Genomic DNA, 18,146 nt, shown 5'->3' on the forward strand with positions numbered 1-18,146 from the left:
CGAAAATCAAATGTTCCTAACGGACAATAAGCAATAGCAGGGTTTGTTTTGGGCCATTCTTGGACTGCTACCACCCAAAGAAATCGGGTTGTAATCAGTCGGTCTTTTTTTTTAAAAAAAAAGGACCCTTTCTTTAAAAATAAAAAACAGAACATATCGAATCAATGCTCAGGAGTGATAGGTCCAACCAGTTTGCTTACTAAAAAGCTCCAAGCTAATCCATTTAAATTTTAACTTGAAAGTTTATGGTCGTTTCTTTTAAAAATAATTGACTTTTCAATAAATAATGGCTTAATTAAGTTTTCCTCTATTTTTTTCTTAATTTGTTCAACTTCCAGCTTAGTGTCTGCAAAAAAAGAATGCTTCTTCTTTCTACTGATTTAACATTTCTTCTCGGTTGCAGTTTTAAGCCTGAAGTTATTGTTTTCTGGCTTTGATACTACAAGATTTCAGATTTTTGTTTGTTTCGATATTTGCCAGTTTTTCACGTTTCCGAATTTTGTCACATTATCACATTATTGACAGTTCTCTTGTCACATTATTAGCGTTAAAAATAAAGCACAATTGAACATATTGAAATCCTGAATGATATACATAATCGTTTTAACGGCCTCGACGCCTCTTTCTTGAAGAAATCAATTGAATTTTTTAATTTTGTTTTTAACTGTCATTTATACTTTGTCGTTTCGGTCGTATGAAATTTCCTGCATAGTGATAACTTTCATTGGCTTTTCGTGGAAGAATAGAAGAACCGATATTCTGATATTAGTAAATAGCTGATGGCTTTCATGACTTTGAAAACAATCGTTTTCCAAAATTAAAAAAAAAAAACTTTTTAACTTCGCAATTTTGTTCTTTTTATGTTTCTTTTTGTTAGCTAATCTCGTTATTTCATTACAGGTCAAATATGACATTATGGGTGTCAAGGGAATAAAAGGGATTGGTGTCCCAAAATCTTTTTTTTTAATGAATTTGTTATGACCTTAGTGGCTTCGACACCGGTTTTTCACAAAAAAGTAAATTAATTTGATTTTTGTCTTATTTGACGTTCTTTTTGTAGATGCGAGAAATATTCTGGGTAACTGCAGGTCTCGTGGGCTTCCTTTTTTGAATAAACGACCCTATTCAAATAGTTCTGTTTGTAATTAATGCCTTTTATGACATTGAATGTAATTTTTATTCGAAAAAAAAATTGAAATTATTTCATACTTTAGCACTTCGCTTTTTTGTCTACTTGTTACCTAGTCTTACTAATGAATGGCCACGTACTACTTTATAGCTGTTTGATGAAGGCGCAATCGAATATATTTTGAGGGACAAAATATGGCTCGAGGGTTTTGGCAGCGTTTTCTGGCAAGTTTCAATTGAAATTTTGTTTGTTTTTTTTGTTGTTCATTTTAGCCGCTTTAAAAAATGAATAAGGACAGGTCCTAATGCCCTTCTCTAGAAACAGTACAGTGGTAATTGTAAATTTGTGGTAATGTTAATTGATTCCTAATGGTATTTATTACTTTGAAGTTAACTGTTTCAAAAAAATAAGTTATATTTTTCACTTTAATGTTTTTGTTCTTTTTTGTATAATTGTTACCAAACCTTTTTATGGACTGGTCGCATATGATTTCTGGTGATTTATTAGTTATTTTTGTTTAGTTTTAGGTTTATCTGACGGTATGTTGACTTTGTTATTAAATTTAGTTTTTAAGAGGGAAAAAAATTTTTTGATGTAAATAATGTTTGTTGCTGTTGTTGTTGTTTGTTTTTGACGTTCATCTTGACTCGCTTTCTTAATATTGACATATTACATCAAGCTAATGCATCAATTTTTAACTCCACTGAGTTATTTGCTTTGGAGGCTATCTTATCGTTCATACAGAATTTTTTGAAAAAGACTTTTCGCAAAAAATAATTTTTGGGTTTTTCTATCTGTTCCTCATTTGCTAGACAATTATGCCAAAATTGTGGATGGGCGGGGTCGGAACTTTATGTGCCATCGCACATTACCGAGCCGCCTTGTTTGTGTTAGTAATCATTTGATTGCTTTTTACTATGAGTATAAAAAGCGCCATGGCTTTATGGTCAATAGACTACAAAATACACTGCTCTAACTTTATTGTAAAGACTTTTTTGCTCCGATAATTTCTCGTTGTTAAAACGCGTTATTCCTGTTCTTATTCTCATGTAACCAGTTATCTTCTTCATTCAAAGACAGTTTTTCCATTGCGTTTTAGTGTTACAGCTTTTTCTGAAACATTGAAAAAGTACAAATTAAAAAGAAACTAAATTTTTATACACGTATAAAAGTATAAAAAGCATTATAAAATATTGGTCTTCAAAAGCAGGTTTTCGCATATTTGCATAATTAATGAATCGTAATAACTTTAATGTGTTTTGATTTGAATTCATAATAATAACACACTTAGTGTAGTCTGCGTTTGTGTTTGTGGCAAACAATAACGAGACATCAAAGCTAATAAACACCACCATATAATCACGTACAAAAGACTTCTGCGCAATAAGTCGAGATCAGCAACAATACGAAGAATTTAGACACGATTCGAAACAGCCAACTATGTGAAGTCCACTAAGCATAACTATCGGAAAACCTAAACGTAAAAATTTTAGGAGCATTGTTTTTATCATTCCGGGAGGACCCCACAATTCAGTTACACATAAAATTAAAACTCCTGTAAAATTACAACTTTCTCATAAATTTACAAATTTCTTGTAAAATTACAATTTTCTTACAAAAATTACAAAAGGCTCATAAAATTACAATATAGAATTACAACCTTCTGTTATGACATCTATGAAAAATTATGGTCTTAGAACTTTCATGAAAATCAAGATTAAAAATGTTCATCGTTTTGGTAATCCTAAAAAACCATTGGATGATGATATTTCATTTTTTTTTTGTAAATAGGGTGATCTTTTTCTTTTCTGTATCTTTTAATTCTCGGCCTACCCTTTTCAACAAGTCACTGCAGCTGTATTTGAACAAACGAAAGATCTTTCAAGAGATACTTTTCCATAAAAAATTATCCCCGCCTAAACAAATGGCGAGCATAAAGGAAAAATAATAAAGATAACGCTTTCTTTGCTAAGAGCAATGAATGATAAAATTAAATCAAAAAAATTGGTAAAACCGACATCAGTAAATCCAATATCAAAACTTAAGGTCTCACTTTCACAAACTAAAGATATTATTTTAGGGTAAAAGCTACAATAGACTACCTGCTATTTAATTTATATTAACTTACTGGCCCATACGGACAAATAGTGAAAAAGCAAAGTCTAACGCTTGACTTTTTCTGCTTTGTAGCTATTATGCTAGTAGAAGCTCAAAAGTCTAGACTGATGATCAGCTGGTATTTTGGTCGCTTTTGAAGTGGTATGCTTATAAATAGGGTAAGATTGTGCTATTCACAGAATTCATAATCTGTTGGTGTTGCTGTTCACAAAATTCATAACCGGGTTAAAACAATCCGCTAACTAATCTTGTATCGCAAAATAAAACATCAAACAGAACAATTATAGGCGATATAGGATCAAACTTTAAATCCCAAAAGCTCGAAAGGCTTATTAAATAAAGTTTGTTTGATGAAATATACATCATCAAATTTTAAAAGGATGGGTTTCATTGACTTGCTGCATAATGCAATCTTTATTTGAAAAAAAAAACAAAATTTTAATTCTAAAAAATAAGATGCTTGAAGTGGTATTAAATAAGAAGATTTGCGTATTCGAAGCTGCCTGGTTTTATCTATGAGAAAAAATGATTTTCTCAATGTAAAAACATCTGTCTTTGAGCATAAAGTCGGTTTTTTGAATTTCTCGGACACTATTTACGAAAAAATGCTCGCCATAAGCAAATTCATATATGATTAAAGAATATGTTTCACAAAATTACTCGATGATTGCTATAAAAGTTAGCGTGCTATATAGCAACACATAATTTTGAAAATAAAAAAATGGTTCGATTAAAACAAAAACAAGTTTTTTTTTGGATAAAAACAATTCTGAGTATTTCCACATCCGAACAAACATCTGAACTTTGTCGCTTCGAAAAGTATTCATACCAATTATATTAGTGATATATATATGAAATTATCTCTCAGAAACTTTCAAATTCCGAAAAAATGCATTTTTATTTTCTTACAGCGAGAGAATTTTTTTCAAATAATCTTCCGAACACAAAAAAATCCACGTATTTCTCACGGTAATAATTAATTGCAAAAAACACATTTATCAGTAAAATAGACCAATTTGCGACCGATAGTTTCAAAGATTAACTAAAACTAAATGTAAACTAACCAAATTCGTAGAAAAATAAGTTGCTTCGTTTGGCATCCGTCTGATAATCGGCTAAGTTGACATTTTCGGGTAATCGGAGGAAGCCATAGACAGTAATTGTGTCTTTCTCCCTGTCTCTTGTTGTGTACAGTGGCTCACTCACAAATATACCCTTGGGTCGGAGAGATGCAAGCTAAAACGACAGCAAAGAGACAAATTCATTTACAACTTAAGACTAAAACCTGCCCAAAAATCCGCCCTCCCCCCCCCCCCCCCGCACCAAAAAAATCTTCGTCGAGGTCGTTCATCATTACTTCATTACACATCGATTATGCAAAGCGTATTCAGTTTATGCAAAATCTCAGTTAAACTGTTCATTAAAAAATTAAAAATTGTTCACGAGTGGGAGGAGGAGAGGATGGGGGGTTAAATAATGACGCCCATTTGCGAGTCAGATGTAGGATCTATTTCGTTTCTGAAGGCTTAGTGGGTGCATATTCTATGCAAACTGCCAGAGGACCTGCCATAGTCTTACATAATGTAGGGGTACGTGTTCTGTAACTAGGGGTGTATAACCCAATGAAGGGGGGCATGAACAGAAGAGAATACAAATCTATATTAAAAATTTTTCTCGTGTTTAAAATTTAAGCTTTTGTTTTGTTCCAGCTTGTGTCGCTATAAATTAAAAATTTATCAGTACTTACAATCCTCCTTATTGTTTGAAGTGCATTTTCATCGGGCATTCCTGCTCCCCCAAACACCTTGTCTAACACCACTTTGACCTTGTGTGAAACTGAAAAAAAAACAATCAAAGCTCGTCTTCTTATATTTCAAAACAATATTTTGTTTACTATATTTCAAGTTGTTATCCATCAATTATGAATGAAAATCAAAGATTCTAAAATGATGCTATATACATTATATAATAATAATGTTATAATCATTTCACAAAGGCACATAAATTCCGAAATTCAGTTCTATTGTTTGAATTGAACGAACCTAAAATAAAATCTATAATAAGATTCTGTTTGCCCAACCCCCCCCCCCCCCCGTTTTTTATTACAATTAATGTGTTGTTATATAGCACGTTGTTACTACGCACAAAATAGAATATGTGTAGGGGTTACAAAATTACCATTGTTTAGTTGGCGATAATTATTTTAAACTATAGATTTGATAAAAAAAAGAACGCATGAGTTCTTTCATGATTTGATCAACAAGTGAGTAAATTTTGATTGATATTTGCACTTTTTGTCAGCAGATATTTGCTACAAAATTTCTTGAGTCAAACTCATTTGAATGAATTTGCAAAAACTGTCAAATCTAAACAGAAAAAAGTGAACGAAAAACAAACAAAACGTGAAAAGGTTTCATATTTGCCTGACAAACTTTCGCGTCTAGTTTAAGAGAACATTTTATTCACAATTATGTTTTATCAGTTTGAATAAAACCAACAATTTTACACGCGTTTGTGAACAAAGACAAAACTAAAGAAGACATTTGAGATTTATCTGAAAAGGGGAGTCAAACCGCCAAAGTGATCATTAAGCGTCTAACAACTGACAGGTTAATAATTCGCAAAAATTCACAAATGTACAAAAATTTACTTCAAACTTTATGAGCTGTTTTATCTGCAAATGTTTGTATAGTATCATACATACAAAATTTCTTAGTTTGGCTAAATATGGCAATAATAACTACAACTAAAGCAAAAATTAACTGTTAAAGTGTTCAGTACTTGAGACAAAACACAATAAAACTGTACTCAAGTATTTTTGTGCTCAAAATGACTATTATAATTCGATAACTGTTTTGATAAGACCAAATTATCTAACATCAAGCCAATAATTATAAAAACTGAAAGCCTCCTCGCAGTACTTCAGTTACGTTTTCAAAAACGTTTTACGAGTTCGAAAATTTTCATTTTTTTAATCTGAAACAACCCAAGAACCAATTGTTCTCAACCCAAGTACCAATTGTTGTAAAATAGCGAACAACCGTAGGAGCAAATCCGGTGAGATTTCAACTTTCATCGATCCCATTTTTGAGGCAAAAAGCTGATTTCCGCAAAAAAAGTAACATAGACTTTTCCAGTTAACTAAAAACAAGTTGAATGAACTCGTACTAAGCATACCTGTGGAGGTCCAGCACTTTTTTTCTTAATGAACTTTTATTTAAAAAAATTATTAAATTAGTTTTAAAAAATAATCATTTCGTCATGCCTCACGGGCCATGGTCATGCGTCAGCGGCCCGTGGCACTTGATATGGAACTATCGTAACCGAACATGGGATTAAATAAGTTATTCGCTTAATTGGCGGGATTAGACAGAGGAGTGAAATAATAGAAGGGTTAAATGATAGAGGGATAAAATGATATGGGGTTAAGATATGCGGGTTAAATGAATCGGGCTGAAAAGATATAGAAACTGTTAAAAACATTTCGTTGGTAAAAAAATCTTTAGTTACAAATAATTTGAAAAACTTTTAAAATACCTTACTGAAAGAGATATAATTAGACACAAACTGTTTTCCTATTCTGCCGATGGACATACCATAATAACCATACAAAAACCATACAAATTGTACCTGACCTGGTATGAATACCGGGTTTTTTCTTAATAACCAAATCATGTCTCTAAATAAAAACAAATAGAAGATGTGACGTAAAAAATGTCACAAAATACAAAAATCATCTTAACTCAAACAGAATTGTACCAATAAAAAAAAACTTTCAATTCTTTATCCGTGAATTCCAGTTCGGGGCCGCAAAACAAAGTTGACTTGACCGAAACCATTTCTGGTGACATATAGGCGGTACTTTCTATTCCTCATAATTACCTTCAATTTAGGCTATTTCTGAAGCTACGAGAACCGAAAAGATCCAAGCTACAGAAGAGCGCATAAAAACAAAGAACCTACTTAGCAATTCCTTAATTTTAGCAAATCGCAGCGAAAAGGCTTACAGGTCTCTTTGCTTGAAGAAATTATTAATCAAAACCAAGTGAAAAAGAAACCAATATCTTACACCAGTGAAACGATAAAGTTTTTCGCACCAATACAATAGTGAGTCGCAGTACTTGACAACAAGAGCAAAAACAAGAGCAAAATTATATCCCTGAAAATAGATAGCTACACTCTTTGAGAGATTAAGACCTTGCCATTTTCACAGCTAAAAATGAGGATTACCATTTCAGAGCACAAACAAATGCGAACACTTGTTAAGTTTCGATGCTGATCATCGCTTGTGAGAAGCAGAAAAATAGATGGCTCAGCAAATATGAAAACACCTGTTTTAAGAATTATCTCTTTTAAAAAACAAACATTTAAAAATGAGACAGCAATTTTGTATTTGAATATGTCATTACTGTGATCAAGATGCATGCGGTTGGGTTGATTATCTACATTGCGATGGATCAAGGAAAAAATAAGTGAGATTCATCAAAACAACAAGCCACAATTAGCCACTGAAAATTAAAAAAAACATCGTGAATTCCTCTAATACACATAAGAATAAAATGCAAATGATAAAGGGGCAATGTACAGTTAAGAATATATCAATATTTAAAATTAAAAAAAAACCATTAAATTAGTTATTTGTTATTTAAAGAACTGTACCTTGCATTAGTAAAAGCAAGCTTAATGTTTTTTTCACAATTTTTATGTACAGCGTGAATATTTACAATGTAACCAAAAATTAAAATCCAATGCTTTCAATGACATGTTCCATATCAATTACTTTTGGGTCCTTCGAAAATTCTTTCCAAAAATGTTCTTTCAATTCTTTTTTTTTCATTTATTTCTCTTTTTTCATTTTATAATTTTTTCAAGGGCGCTCTTGAAATCATTTTAACTGACTTTTTAATTAATAAAGCCCATATCGGGATACACTTCAATGATTTTTCCAATTTGAGAATTCTGACAGAGTGATTGATAGCTTGCGAATGTTCAGTTGCTCAAAACTTGGGTTTAATTTCAAGAAATATTTGCAAAGACAAACAAACATCGTAAAACAACTACTCTTAACTGTGAACATTAACTGATGTTTCAGTAGGAGTTATAGTTGATGACATCACAACGGTCCTAGCCGTGACTCATCAACTTGCTTGTTCAGAAGAAAAAAGATTACTTTATGCCCCAATGTGCGCTATCATATTAAACCTGTCTGGTGCTAAATTTTTGTTTGTCGCCTACTTCATTTTCTGATAACATATTTGTTTATTCATATTGTTTAACGCATTATGCTGAAGTAGAACCAATAGAACCCCACATAAAAAATGTAAACAAGGACCCGTATGAGAGCAGGCTTCATTTCACTTAGAAATTACCATTACATTGTTAGTTTTACGGTTTAAATTTTTTTTTTTAATTTTAGAAATAAAATGTTTAATGATTTGTGCTTTTGCATAACTCGTGAAAAACCGCTAGACAAGCATCATAGTGTTTTTGATGATATTTTAAATAACCCTGCTGCTCGAAAAAATATTTTAACATTATAACATAAAACAGCAAAAATGAGAAAAACTAAACAAAAACTAAGATGTGCATGATTTGAACGTGACTATTTTTAGAAGAAGATGAATAAATACTGAATGAAAGCATGATTTAGTGTTTTGAACGTGAGTTGATGAAGCGAGTTTTGAACAATTTTGCGCAGGCTCTCTAAGTTTTAAGTTACAAAAGAGTTTAAAATGACGTCGTTTTTATCTAAACTTAGATGCACACTATATTACAGAATTCGCTTTTACCTGTTTTGCTTTCAAAAATTACCATTAGTAAATTAATAACGAGTAGTCAACTTGAATACGTGAAAATAAACACATTATGATATACGATTTCTCGCGATATCATTTTGTACAAAGTATAAGAAATGACAACACAAAACTACGATTTTTCTTAAGAAAATTCTTCACCGTGTTTAAACTTTGAATTTAATTAACAAAATGTTGGCCAAAAATGAAGCCAAAAAGGTTCAATTTACAATATTAAATACAAATTTGACTTTAATTGATGCTAGCTTCTTTCATAGGCAATTCAATAAAAGAAAGTTTTAAAAACTACATCACTACTAACCACTCCCAAGCGCACAGCTGATAATTGCTCACGATGGCTGAACAAAAGTCACACAAATTTGATACAAATTATTTTTGACAGCAGCAGTAAAACAAAAAAAAAACTTGACGCTAAAAATTTGAAAAATATAACAATAATTTCAATCAAATCACGAGTTTTTATTCTTTACCTGACCAAAGTGGGGAAAATAGAAACATACTTTTCATGTGTGGAAAAATGAAAATTGATTCATTAAACTGTTGATCTGCTGTTGTAATCAAAAAATAGTCATGGTAAACAAGTTAATTGTTAATTCAATCTTTTTCTTAGAAAAAAAACAATGATTTTGTATCATCAAAAAAGGTCCATGTATAAGAACTTAAAAAAAGACAAAAGGTGTTTACTTTACTTTATTACAAGCAAATGAATGCAAAATATAGTATATGTTTTAATAATTGACCGTTACATAGGTATCATTTAGATTACCCATCAAAAAACACATGAACCTCTAAATTAACTTTTCAATTACTGCTATAAACAGCAAAAAAAAATTGGGAACTAAATTGTGCTAATTCTAAAACCTTCAAAATATTTTCAAAATTTTTAGCTGCACATCGACTTGAAATTAAAGTAATGAAAAAACTGCTCAAAAAATAAATTGCCAATATTTTATAAGAAGCATTTTATTTATCTAAATTTTTTTTATCAGAAGCAGTTTACTCCGTAATGAAACAGTTTCCTTTCAGTGTACCACTCGCCTTTTGCAAAACTTTTCATAGAAATTTACAAATTTAAAAAATACTACCAATATGCTGAGTTTAGTTGCGTTCGGTCCAGGTAAAAAAAGTTGCGTTAAATAGAAAACAAACAAAAATCACATTTTTACACGTCAATGCATTTTCGTCCCTTTTCACTAACTACCAAAATAACTCCAGAAACCACAATTTAATCAACAAAAATGTACTAGAAAAACTACTATATTAGCGGTTAGTTCGTTGGAAAAAATTTGCTTAGCTAATCCAAAAAACTACCGCGAGAAATTGCTCTGCGAATGGTCAAAAGACAAAATTTGTTTGAAAAATGGCAAATATGGTATGCATTAGGATACGCTTTGCCGCAGCAACTTCTGCCGACTCCAGGTTTAAATTGGAATTATATTGTCTTCAACCGCATAATTGTTCCGACCCTCTTGAGAGGGGAGGAACTATATACTCAAATGAGTTTTTTAATTTTGACCGATCGATATATTCATCGTACAGAGTTGTGAGTATTATCATTAAAAAGTCAGTTCAGCGTAGAATATGGCATTAAAAAGATTTTTTTTAATTTCGTTTTCTAGAGCGAATTATCGTGGTTTAAATTTTTGTGAATATTAGACCAATTTGCCTCATTTTTATTCACGTTTTCTGGAATTTTGTCCCAAGATTTTGTCAAATTTGCTAAAATATGTGAAAATTGTTAACAATAAAACCGTTGATTTTGTTTTAAAGGACAAAAACGTATTGTTGACTATTTTGATTTATTTTTCTTGGCTAAAACTTTGGCTAAATATTTCAAAATTCAGGCTTTTTCATCAAAAAAATTGCCCGAAATAAGCTCCTTTAGTCTACTTTGATTTAATTTACCGGACATACACACCCAAAAACAACTAAAAATCTACAATCTTCTGAAACTACAAAGGGAGCCAGGGCTATTTCCACATCCGTTGAGTAGTCTGGAGTTATAGTTTTGCCGTTTTTTGCTAACTTTACTCTATGATTATCGAAAACGCAGCATTGATTTTTGCTCTTATCTAACAACGAACAGCAATAGCAAGGCTGGTTTTGGCCCAGTCTTGCACTGTTACAATTCAAAAATAATTTGCATTGTAGTCAGTCTGTCTTTTTATTTTAAAGAAAAACTTAGAACTTTTCTTGTTAATTAAAGAACAGACCAATTCAAATCAAAGCTCAGTGTTGATCAATTTAAATAGTTTCCTGAACAGTTCCAGATTAATGTATCTAGTTTCTTTTTCCGATCAATTATGGTCGTTTTGACTTTTAAAAATGTTTGATTTTTAAATAAACAGTGGCTTATAGAACTTTGCGCTATTTTTCTCTTTATTTGGTCAACTTGGAGCTTAGATTCATTAAATAAAGAATGCTTCCTCTTGCTCTTCCTTCTACTGAATTAAAATTAATCTTTTTTGCGGTTTTACGCGATAATTTATGGTTTTCTGGCTTTGATACTACTAGATTTCACATTTTTTTATTTTTAGGCGTTGGCCTATTTTTCACGTGTTTTTCTCGTTTTATCACATTGCCTTGTTAGCAACAGTTCACATATTACCTTATTGGCGTTCAAGATAAGGAGCAATCGAATATATAAAAGTCTTTAGAGGCATAGATTATGGTTTTAACGGCTTCGACACCCCTTTCTCGAAGAACTACTCTTTTGTCTTTAACTGACGTTTTCACTTTGTCTTTTTAGACGTATGAAATTTCCTGGATATTAACGGGTGTCTCATTGAATTTTTATGGAGGAATAAATTACCCTATATTCTAATTTGAAATGATAGGCGATGTCTTTCATGACTTTGAAAACAATTGTTTTCAAAAAACTAAAAAAAACATTCAATTTGTACTTTTTTGTCTATTTGTTACCTGGTCTCATTAATTACAGGTCACATATGACAAAATTGTTAACAAGGGAAGGTGTAAGTGTACAAAATCTAATGTTTTTAAAGAATTCTTTATGAATTTACTGGCTTCGACACAAAGTAAACTAATTTTTGATTTTTGTCTATATTTGACGTTCTTTTTGAAGACGTAAGACATATTCTGAAAAATAAATTCTCAAGCACTTCCTTTGAACGAATAAACGTACCTATCTAATTATTTCATTTTGTAGCTAATGGCTTTCATGACTTTGAAAATAATTGTTTACAAAAAAAAACAAAAGTATTTCTTGATTCTTCCTGCTTTTCTATTTTTTTGTCTACTTTTTACCTAGTCTCATTAATGAATGGTCACTTACCAAATTTTTGGGCTTATCAAAGAACACGCGATCAAACATTTTTGAGGGGCGAAATATGGCTTTACGGCTTTGACAGCTTTTTCTCGCAAGTTTTAATTGAAAATTTGTTTGTTGTCTCTATTTGTTGTTCTTTTTGTAACCGCATAAAAAACTGAACAGTGACAGTTCTTAATGCCCTCTATAGAGGCGTTAGAGGCATAGCATTTTTGAATGTCTCAATTGCTGAAACATTTGGATGTCTCAATTGATATCCAATGGTTTTCATTACTTTTGAATTTAATTGTTTTTAAAAATTATTGGCAAATTTTCTATAACTTTGCTGATTTTGTTCTTTTGTCTAATTGTTACCGAGCCTTATTATGGACTGGTCTCATATCTTTTCAAATAAATACAAGTTATTTTTTTAACTTCAGTTTTATCTGACGCTATCTTGACTTTGTTAATAAGTTTTTTTAAATGGACATAAAGTTTTGGATGCAATTGATGTTTGTTGTTGTTGTTGTTTGATTTTGTATTTCGTCTAGCCTCGCTTCTTAATATTCTAATCGGGCGTTTTTTACTCCACCGGATTATTTGCGTTGGAGGCGATCTTCTTGACCATACGCCAATTTTTTTCAAAACCCTTCAGTTTTTCGGTTGTTTTATCTGTTCCTCATTTAATAGACAATTATGCCAAAAATGTGATGAGCGGGGTCGGAACTTTATGTACGAACGCACATTAACGAGCCTTTTTGTTTATTTTTACACTTCTCAACCGAGAGAGTTCCTTTCTATGAGAATAAAACTTTACATTCAATTAGCATGTTCAAGCAAGCTGAAATTCAAATGTTTAAACAAGCAACAACAATTAAGCCTATAGCAAAACGATTAAAGGTTTTAAAAATGTAAATATTGCCGTAATTTTATAACTGTTTTTCAAACAGAATTTCTCCCTTTGGAATCAAAAACAGAAACAATCTAAGCTCTAACCGACTCCAAAATTATACTTTCCGCTTAATCGATTCAGAGCAACCATTATTAGTGCAACGGCATTCGCATTCAAGATCTATGGCCTCTATCTTGATCAAAGTTCTCAATCTTAATACTTTATAACGATAAAAATGAGGTTTAGTTGAAAATTCAGAACAAAATTGAATCATGTTGGTTGACTGTGAAAAATTGACAATAAATTCTCAAACCTTAACGTGACACAGCACAGTTTGATTGAAAACCTTCACAAGGAAAAATGATCAGAACACCCATTTTTTATTTTAAATGTCTAACTAAAAGATGCGCTTAGAAGAAGTTCTACTTTACTATACAATTGCAGACTTGTCAGCTTTGTAAGGCTGAAACGAAACGACAAGTAAAAAAAACATCAATTAAAAGACATTTTATTTATGGAACCCAGATTAACTTCATTTTAATTATTTACGAAGTAATTGCAATTGCGGAACAAAAAAGACCACAATAATTAGATTCAGTTCACTTGAAAAATGATAAAAACACGATCTGAAATCTCAAACTTACTTTTCAGAAATAGAAATTATAGAACCTCACACCACAATGTAAACACGGACCCACTTGACAGCGGGCTTAATTTCACTCAGAACTTTTTTCGATTTTACAATTTAAAATTGAGGAAGCATAAAATACTGGGCGTCAAAAAACGAACAGAAGACAACAAAATGATATACAAATTTTAATAACACGCAAAATTTTTCATGAAAACTCATGGCGTCACAGCCAAAAAACATTAGTCATAACACAAAAACCAAACAACAGGTTACGGTCTGCGTCGCCGGAAAAAGTGAATGGGACCTCCAATTGATGACACTCAGTTACATGTTGACAAAAAACAAGCATAAAAAAGTTCTATAAATTTAAAACCGTTAGGTATCAATTGACTGCATTAAAGAAGTATCATTTCAGTAGGAAGCTATTGAGGCCTATAATTATTCAGAATAGTTCTTTGGACTACAAAAGCAACAACAAAAACAGGCAAAAACAAATAACTCAAAAGAAAAACCTATAAGTCAAAACTCTTTAAAAAATAACTTTTCACGGAAAAAAGGTATTCAGTTGAGCTTTTTCTCAGCACCTCTAAACGCAAACACAACTCTAAACACTTCATTAAAGGTCAGCTTAAATTAAGAAGCCCCTTTTTTAAAAAAAAACTCGTAGTATGAAAGCCATTAAAATTATTAACTTTCAAAGGAAAGCATTAAATATAAGAGCGCAAAACTCTTTAGGAGATCAGCAAGCCAAAGAGACCAGTTATTAATCAGAAAATATCTAGCAAATACAAAAAGGACACCAAATACAGGTCAAAACAAAAACTGAAAAGAAAAGTGAGAGAAAAAGGTGTTGAAGTAAAAAAAAATAAATAATTCGATTTAAACTTTCATATATGTTCACTTGAGCGTATTTTGAAAGCCGATGGGTCAGTAAATATTATTATAGCAAGACTTAGCAACACTTTATATAAGGACCACAATTAGGAACAAATATCTAAAAATCACCAAATTTTTATGAAAACGCGTAGAACCAATGTAATAAAAACAATAGCAAAAACAAACAGCTGCAAACCAGATTAATTTCTGTTCCAATAAAAATAGTATGGGAGCTTTAATGAGAGGGATCGACCTATAAGTTCTGTAAATCTTCGTTAGGAAGCAAAATGCACAATCAATTAATGAGACTACGTCATAGGACTACAGAAGTTGCAACAGAGTCCGAAGAATCTGAAAAATTCATTAAATGTTTACAAAAAGACACCAGTGTCGAAGCCATAAAAACAATGATCTTTTCCATAAAAACAAAAAAATCTATTCATTGGGTCTCATTTGAACGTCAATTGGATTTGCCTTCAAAGGGACTTTGATATTAAAATTTACTTGTTTATATTTAATATGAAAAAAACAACATGAAAATGAAGAGTTATAAACAAAGAACAGCGCTCCAATAGAATTCGATTCTGGTTGTAAAACTCCGCAATGAGACCAAAAATGGCCTTTCTATCGATACCCGTCTATTAATAACACGTAACTGTTCCACATTTTATCGTAAAATATAATTTCGAAGCAACAAGTTGATAGAAAAATATTTAAACTGAATAAAAAGGTGGATCTATTCTGTTCCCCCCCAGTGTTTTTACGCCCCCCCCCAGTGTTTTTACGCTCCCCCCCCCCCCCCACTTACAAATTATATGTTGTTATATAGCACGTTACTATGTAAAGAAATAGCACGTGCTTCTGGGGGGGGGGGGCGTAAAAATATAAGCCCACTATATTGATATCCAAAAAAGTTTACAAAATTTATAAGCTTGATAACTCTTCAAACAAAACGAAACACAAAAATTTTTTAATTTCAGATTCTACGCTTGAAAAGCTTTCTAACGATACCACACAAAACTCTGCGATGAATATATCGATCGGCCAAAATTGACTGAACAACAAAAAGCAGTTCGAACTATAGTTTTTCTCCCACTAAGCGGGGTCAGTACAAAAAGAAAGACACAAAATAGATTTAAAAAGAGTTATCAATAAATATAATGGTCGACCGTTCAAAGCTGGGTGCTAATGAAAAAACTTCTGCTGTATTCAAATGGTTTGCAGACAACATTTATTTCAACTATGACAAGCATTTCACGCTGCTTCAATTGGGGTGGAATTTTAGCTAATATTGTCCTTCTAGATCTTCGAAAATACGAGGTCTAATCTCACACCTTTAAAAAGCATTGCTAACGAAGTATCAGACCATCCGGTACAATTTAAATAACTGTCTACATACGTCTGACTATAATGAGTTAGAAAATAAGGTATACCCGTAAACTTACCTTTGATTGGTACAACTGAAATAGACTCAATTTGGAAATGCTGCATTGCTTCTTTATCGTTTGCAATTGCTTTGACACTGTTGGCTAAATCTGCTGTGGCTTGACCCACGTCATCGGAAAAAATCACTTGATTGATTTCATGTCGCACTATTACAGAGCCACGTAAAATATCCAGGACATGAACTGCTATCAGGTGTTGCAGGTGTTGGGTATAAAGTTTAAAAAGCTAAAACATTGTGAAGGTAAAAACTGGAAAAAATTGGATCTTTTCCGTTTGTGACCCCCCAGTACGATATGCGCCCCCCAGTTACAGAGCACGTGCCATTACATAGTAAATCATTGTGTAAAAATATGGCACGTGCGTCTGGGGGGCGCAAATAATATGCGCCCACTAAGCTGGGGGGGCACAAACGGAAAAGATCCAAAAAATTTAATCTGAGAAAATGCATAGTTCAACAAAGCAAAGCTCCTTCCCTTTTTATCTGCCATTAAAAGTTATCTCTCAATACTAGCCTGTCCAAAATCAATGGATGGTTCAAAGATTTCAGCCCAACTCTAATTGAAAGGTGTTGGGAAAGACCCACATAATCTCAATAGTAACTTATACCTGCTTTTCAAAATTCTCTTTCGCACGCAAAAATTCTTCAGAGTCCTTGACTTCAAGTTGATCGTTGAAATCCATATTGAACCTCATTTCGGCGACAACTTTAGCTCCTTTGACACAGCTTCCACCACCGGGTTGCTTTATAGAGCCGTATCCGCAGATTTCTGAAAACAAGAAATTGAAAAAACTGATCTATTCTGCATAGTAGGCATATCTCTTTTATGCCCCCAGACGCACTTGCTAAATTTTTCCATAGCAACATGCAAGGTAATATTATACGCTTTAAAACTGGGGGCGTTAAAAAAAATGGGGAAAATAGGACAGATCCGAAAAACCACAGGAAACTCTTACAGGACTACAAGCTTGTACCATTAACTAACCTTCATCTTCTGGATCTAAATAACCAGAACCTGAGCCCTCTGCTTCCTGGTTGTCACTAACAAAACCCTGGCCAATTGCTGTAACAATCTGAAAAAAAAAATAATTGATCACCAATGCATTAAAACGAATGCCAATATATTTTAAAATTACCTTTAGGAGAAACAAAAGGAATGGTAACCCAAACTGCATAGCGTGAGGCGCTAGGAAAAACAATGAGGTAATCAGCTAATTGTTTCATACCACCGTGAGGTCAATTCAACCAATTCAATAGACATACTTATTGATTGGACTTTAGATTTAATTTTCGGCAATCTTTTAAAAGTTTTAAAAAATTTGATTCGTCGAGCTTTTTGACGTGACATGAGCAACAGATTTCATAGAATTAGAAAAATTCAAATTTTCAAATGAAACCAGAAAAAATTTTAACGGATGACGAAGACAACATTGTCATCCGTTAAAACTGTCATGCCTGCTTCATTGACTAAAACTCTTAAACGACAATGAAGAAGTAGCATACGAATTCCAGTGCGGTAATTTTTCGTAAGCAAGGAACTCTTAGAACACTTTAACGAGATAAAGATCAACAATTCATTCCTAACGAAGCACAAGCCTGTTTCTTGCTGCTTTGATCTAAAACGCAGACATGATATAGCGGGATCTTTTTCCAATTGTGCCCCCCCCCCCAGTACGTTACGCTCCCCCCCCCCCCCCCCCGTGACAGAGCACGTGTCATTACATAGTAAATCATTATGTAAAAATATTGCACGTGCGTCTGGGGGTTGCAAATAATATGCACCCACTAAGCTGGGGGGGCACAAACGGAAAAGTTCCATATAGCGGAAAGCAGAGACAAGCAAATGCGTAAACTCGATGTTTAACAATTGAACGAACGAATGAAAAGCGTTCGAAATCCGCACGATAGCAACGCACTAGACACATCGTTTGACGAATTCGCCAAGGCCATTCATGAATCAGCAACCGTTCGGCCT

At 32.4% G+C, this 18,146-nt stretch overlaps 2 protein-coding genes across 2 annotated transcripts in view; one reads left to right on the top strand and one right to left on the bottom strand.

Annotated features, from left to right (window-relative positions):
* Window positions 1-17,458, bottom strand: part of LOC142354283 (uncharacterized) — a 43,597-nt gene extending 26,139 nt beyond the window's left edge. Inside the window, exons 1-6 of the mRNA XM_075406549.1 lie at window positions 17,308-17,458; window positions 17,157-17,244; window positions 16,780-16,940; window positions 16,173-16,398; window positions 4,995-5,083; window positions 4,312-4,483 (exon numbers count right to left, since the gene is read on the bottom strand). Of these exons, the coding sequence (XP_075262664.1) occupies window positions 4,312-4,483; window positions 4,995-5,083; window positions 16,173-16,398; window positions 16,780-16,940; window positions 17,157-17,244; window positions 17,308-17,346 (775 nt within the window). The 5' untranslated portion in view covers window positions 17,347-17,458. The remainder of the gene's footprint in view (window positions 1-4,311; window positions 4,484-4,994; window positions 5,084-16,172; window positions 16,399-16,779; window positions 16,941-17,156; window positions 17,245-17,307) is intronic.
* Window positions 3,576-18,146, top strand: part of LOC142354282 (mitochondrial Rho GTPase 2-like) — a 161,642-nt gene continuing 147,071 nt past the window's right edge. Inside the window, exon 1 of the mRNA XM_075406548.1 lies at window positions 3,576-3,585. The gene's annotated coding sequence lies outside the window, so the exon portion shown is untranslated. The remainder of the gene's footprint in view (window positions 3,586-18,146) is intronic.

The sequence above is a fragment of the Convolutriloba macropyga genome, chromosome 15 (genome assembly GCF_964194025.1).
Source record: "Convolutriloba macropyga chromosome 15, txConMacr16.3, whole genome shotgun sequence".
NCBI classification, from domain to species: Eukaryota; Metazoa; Xenacoelomorpha; order Acoela; family Convolutidae; genus Convolutriloba; species Convolutriloba macropyga.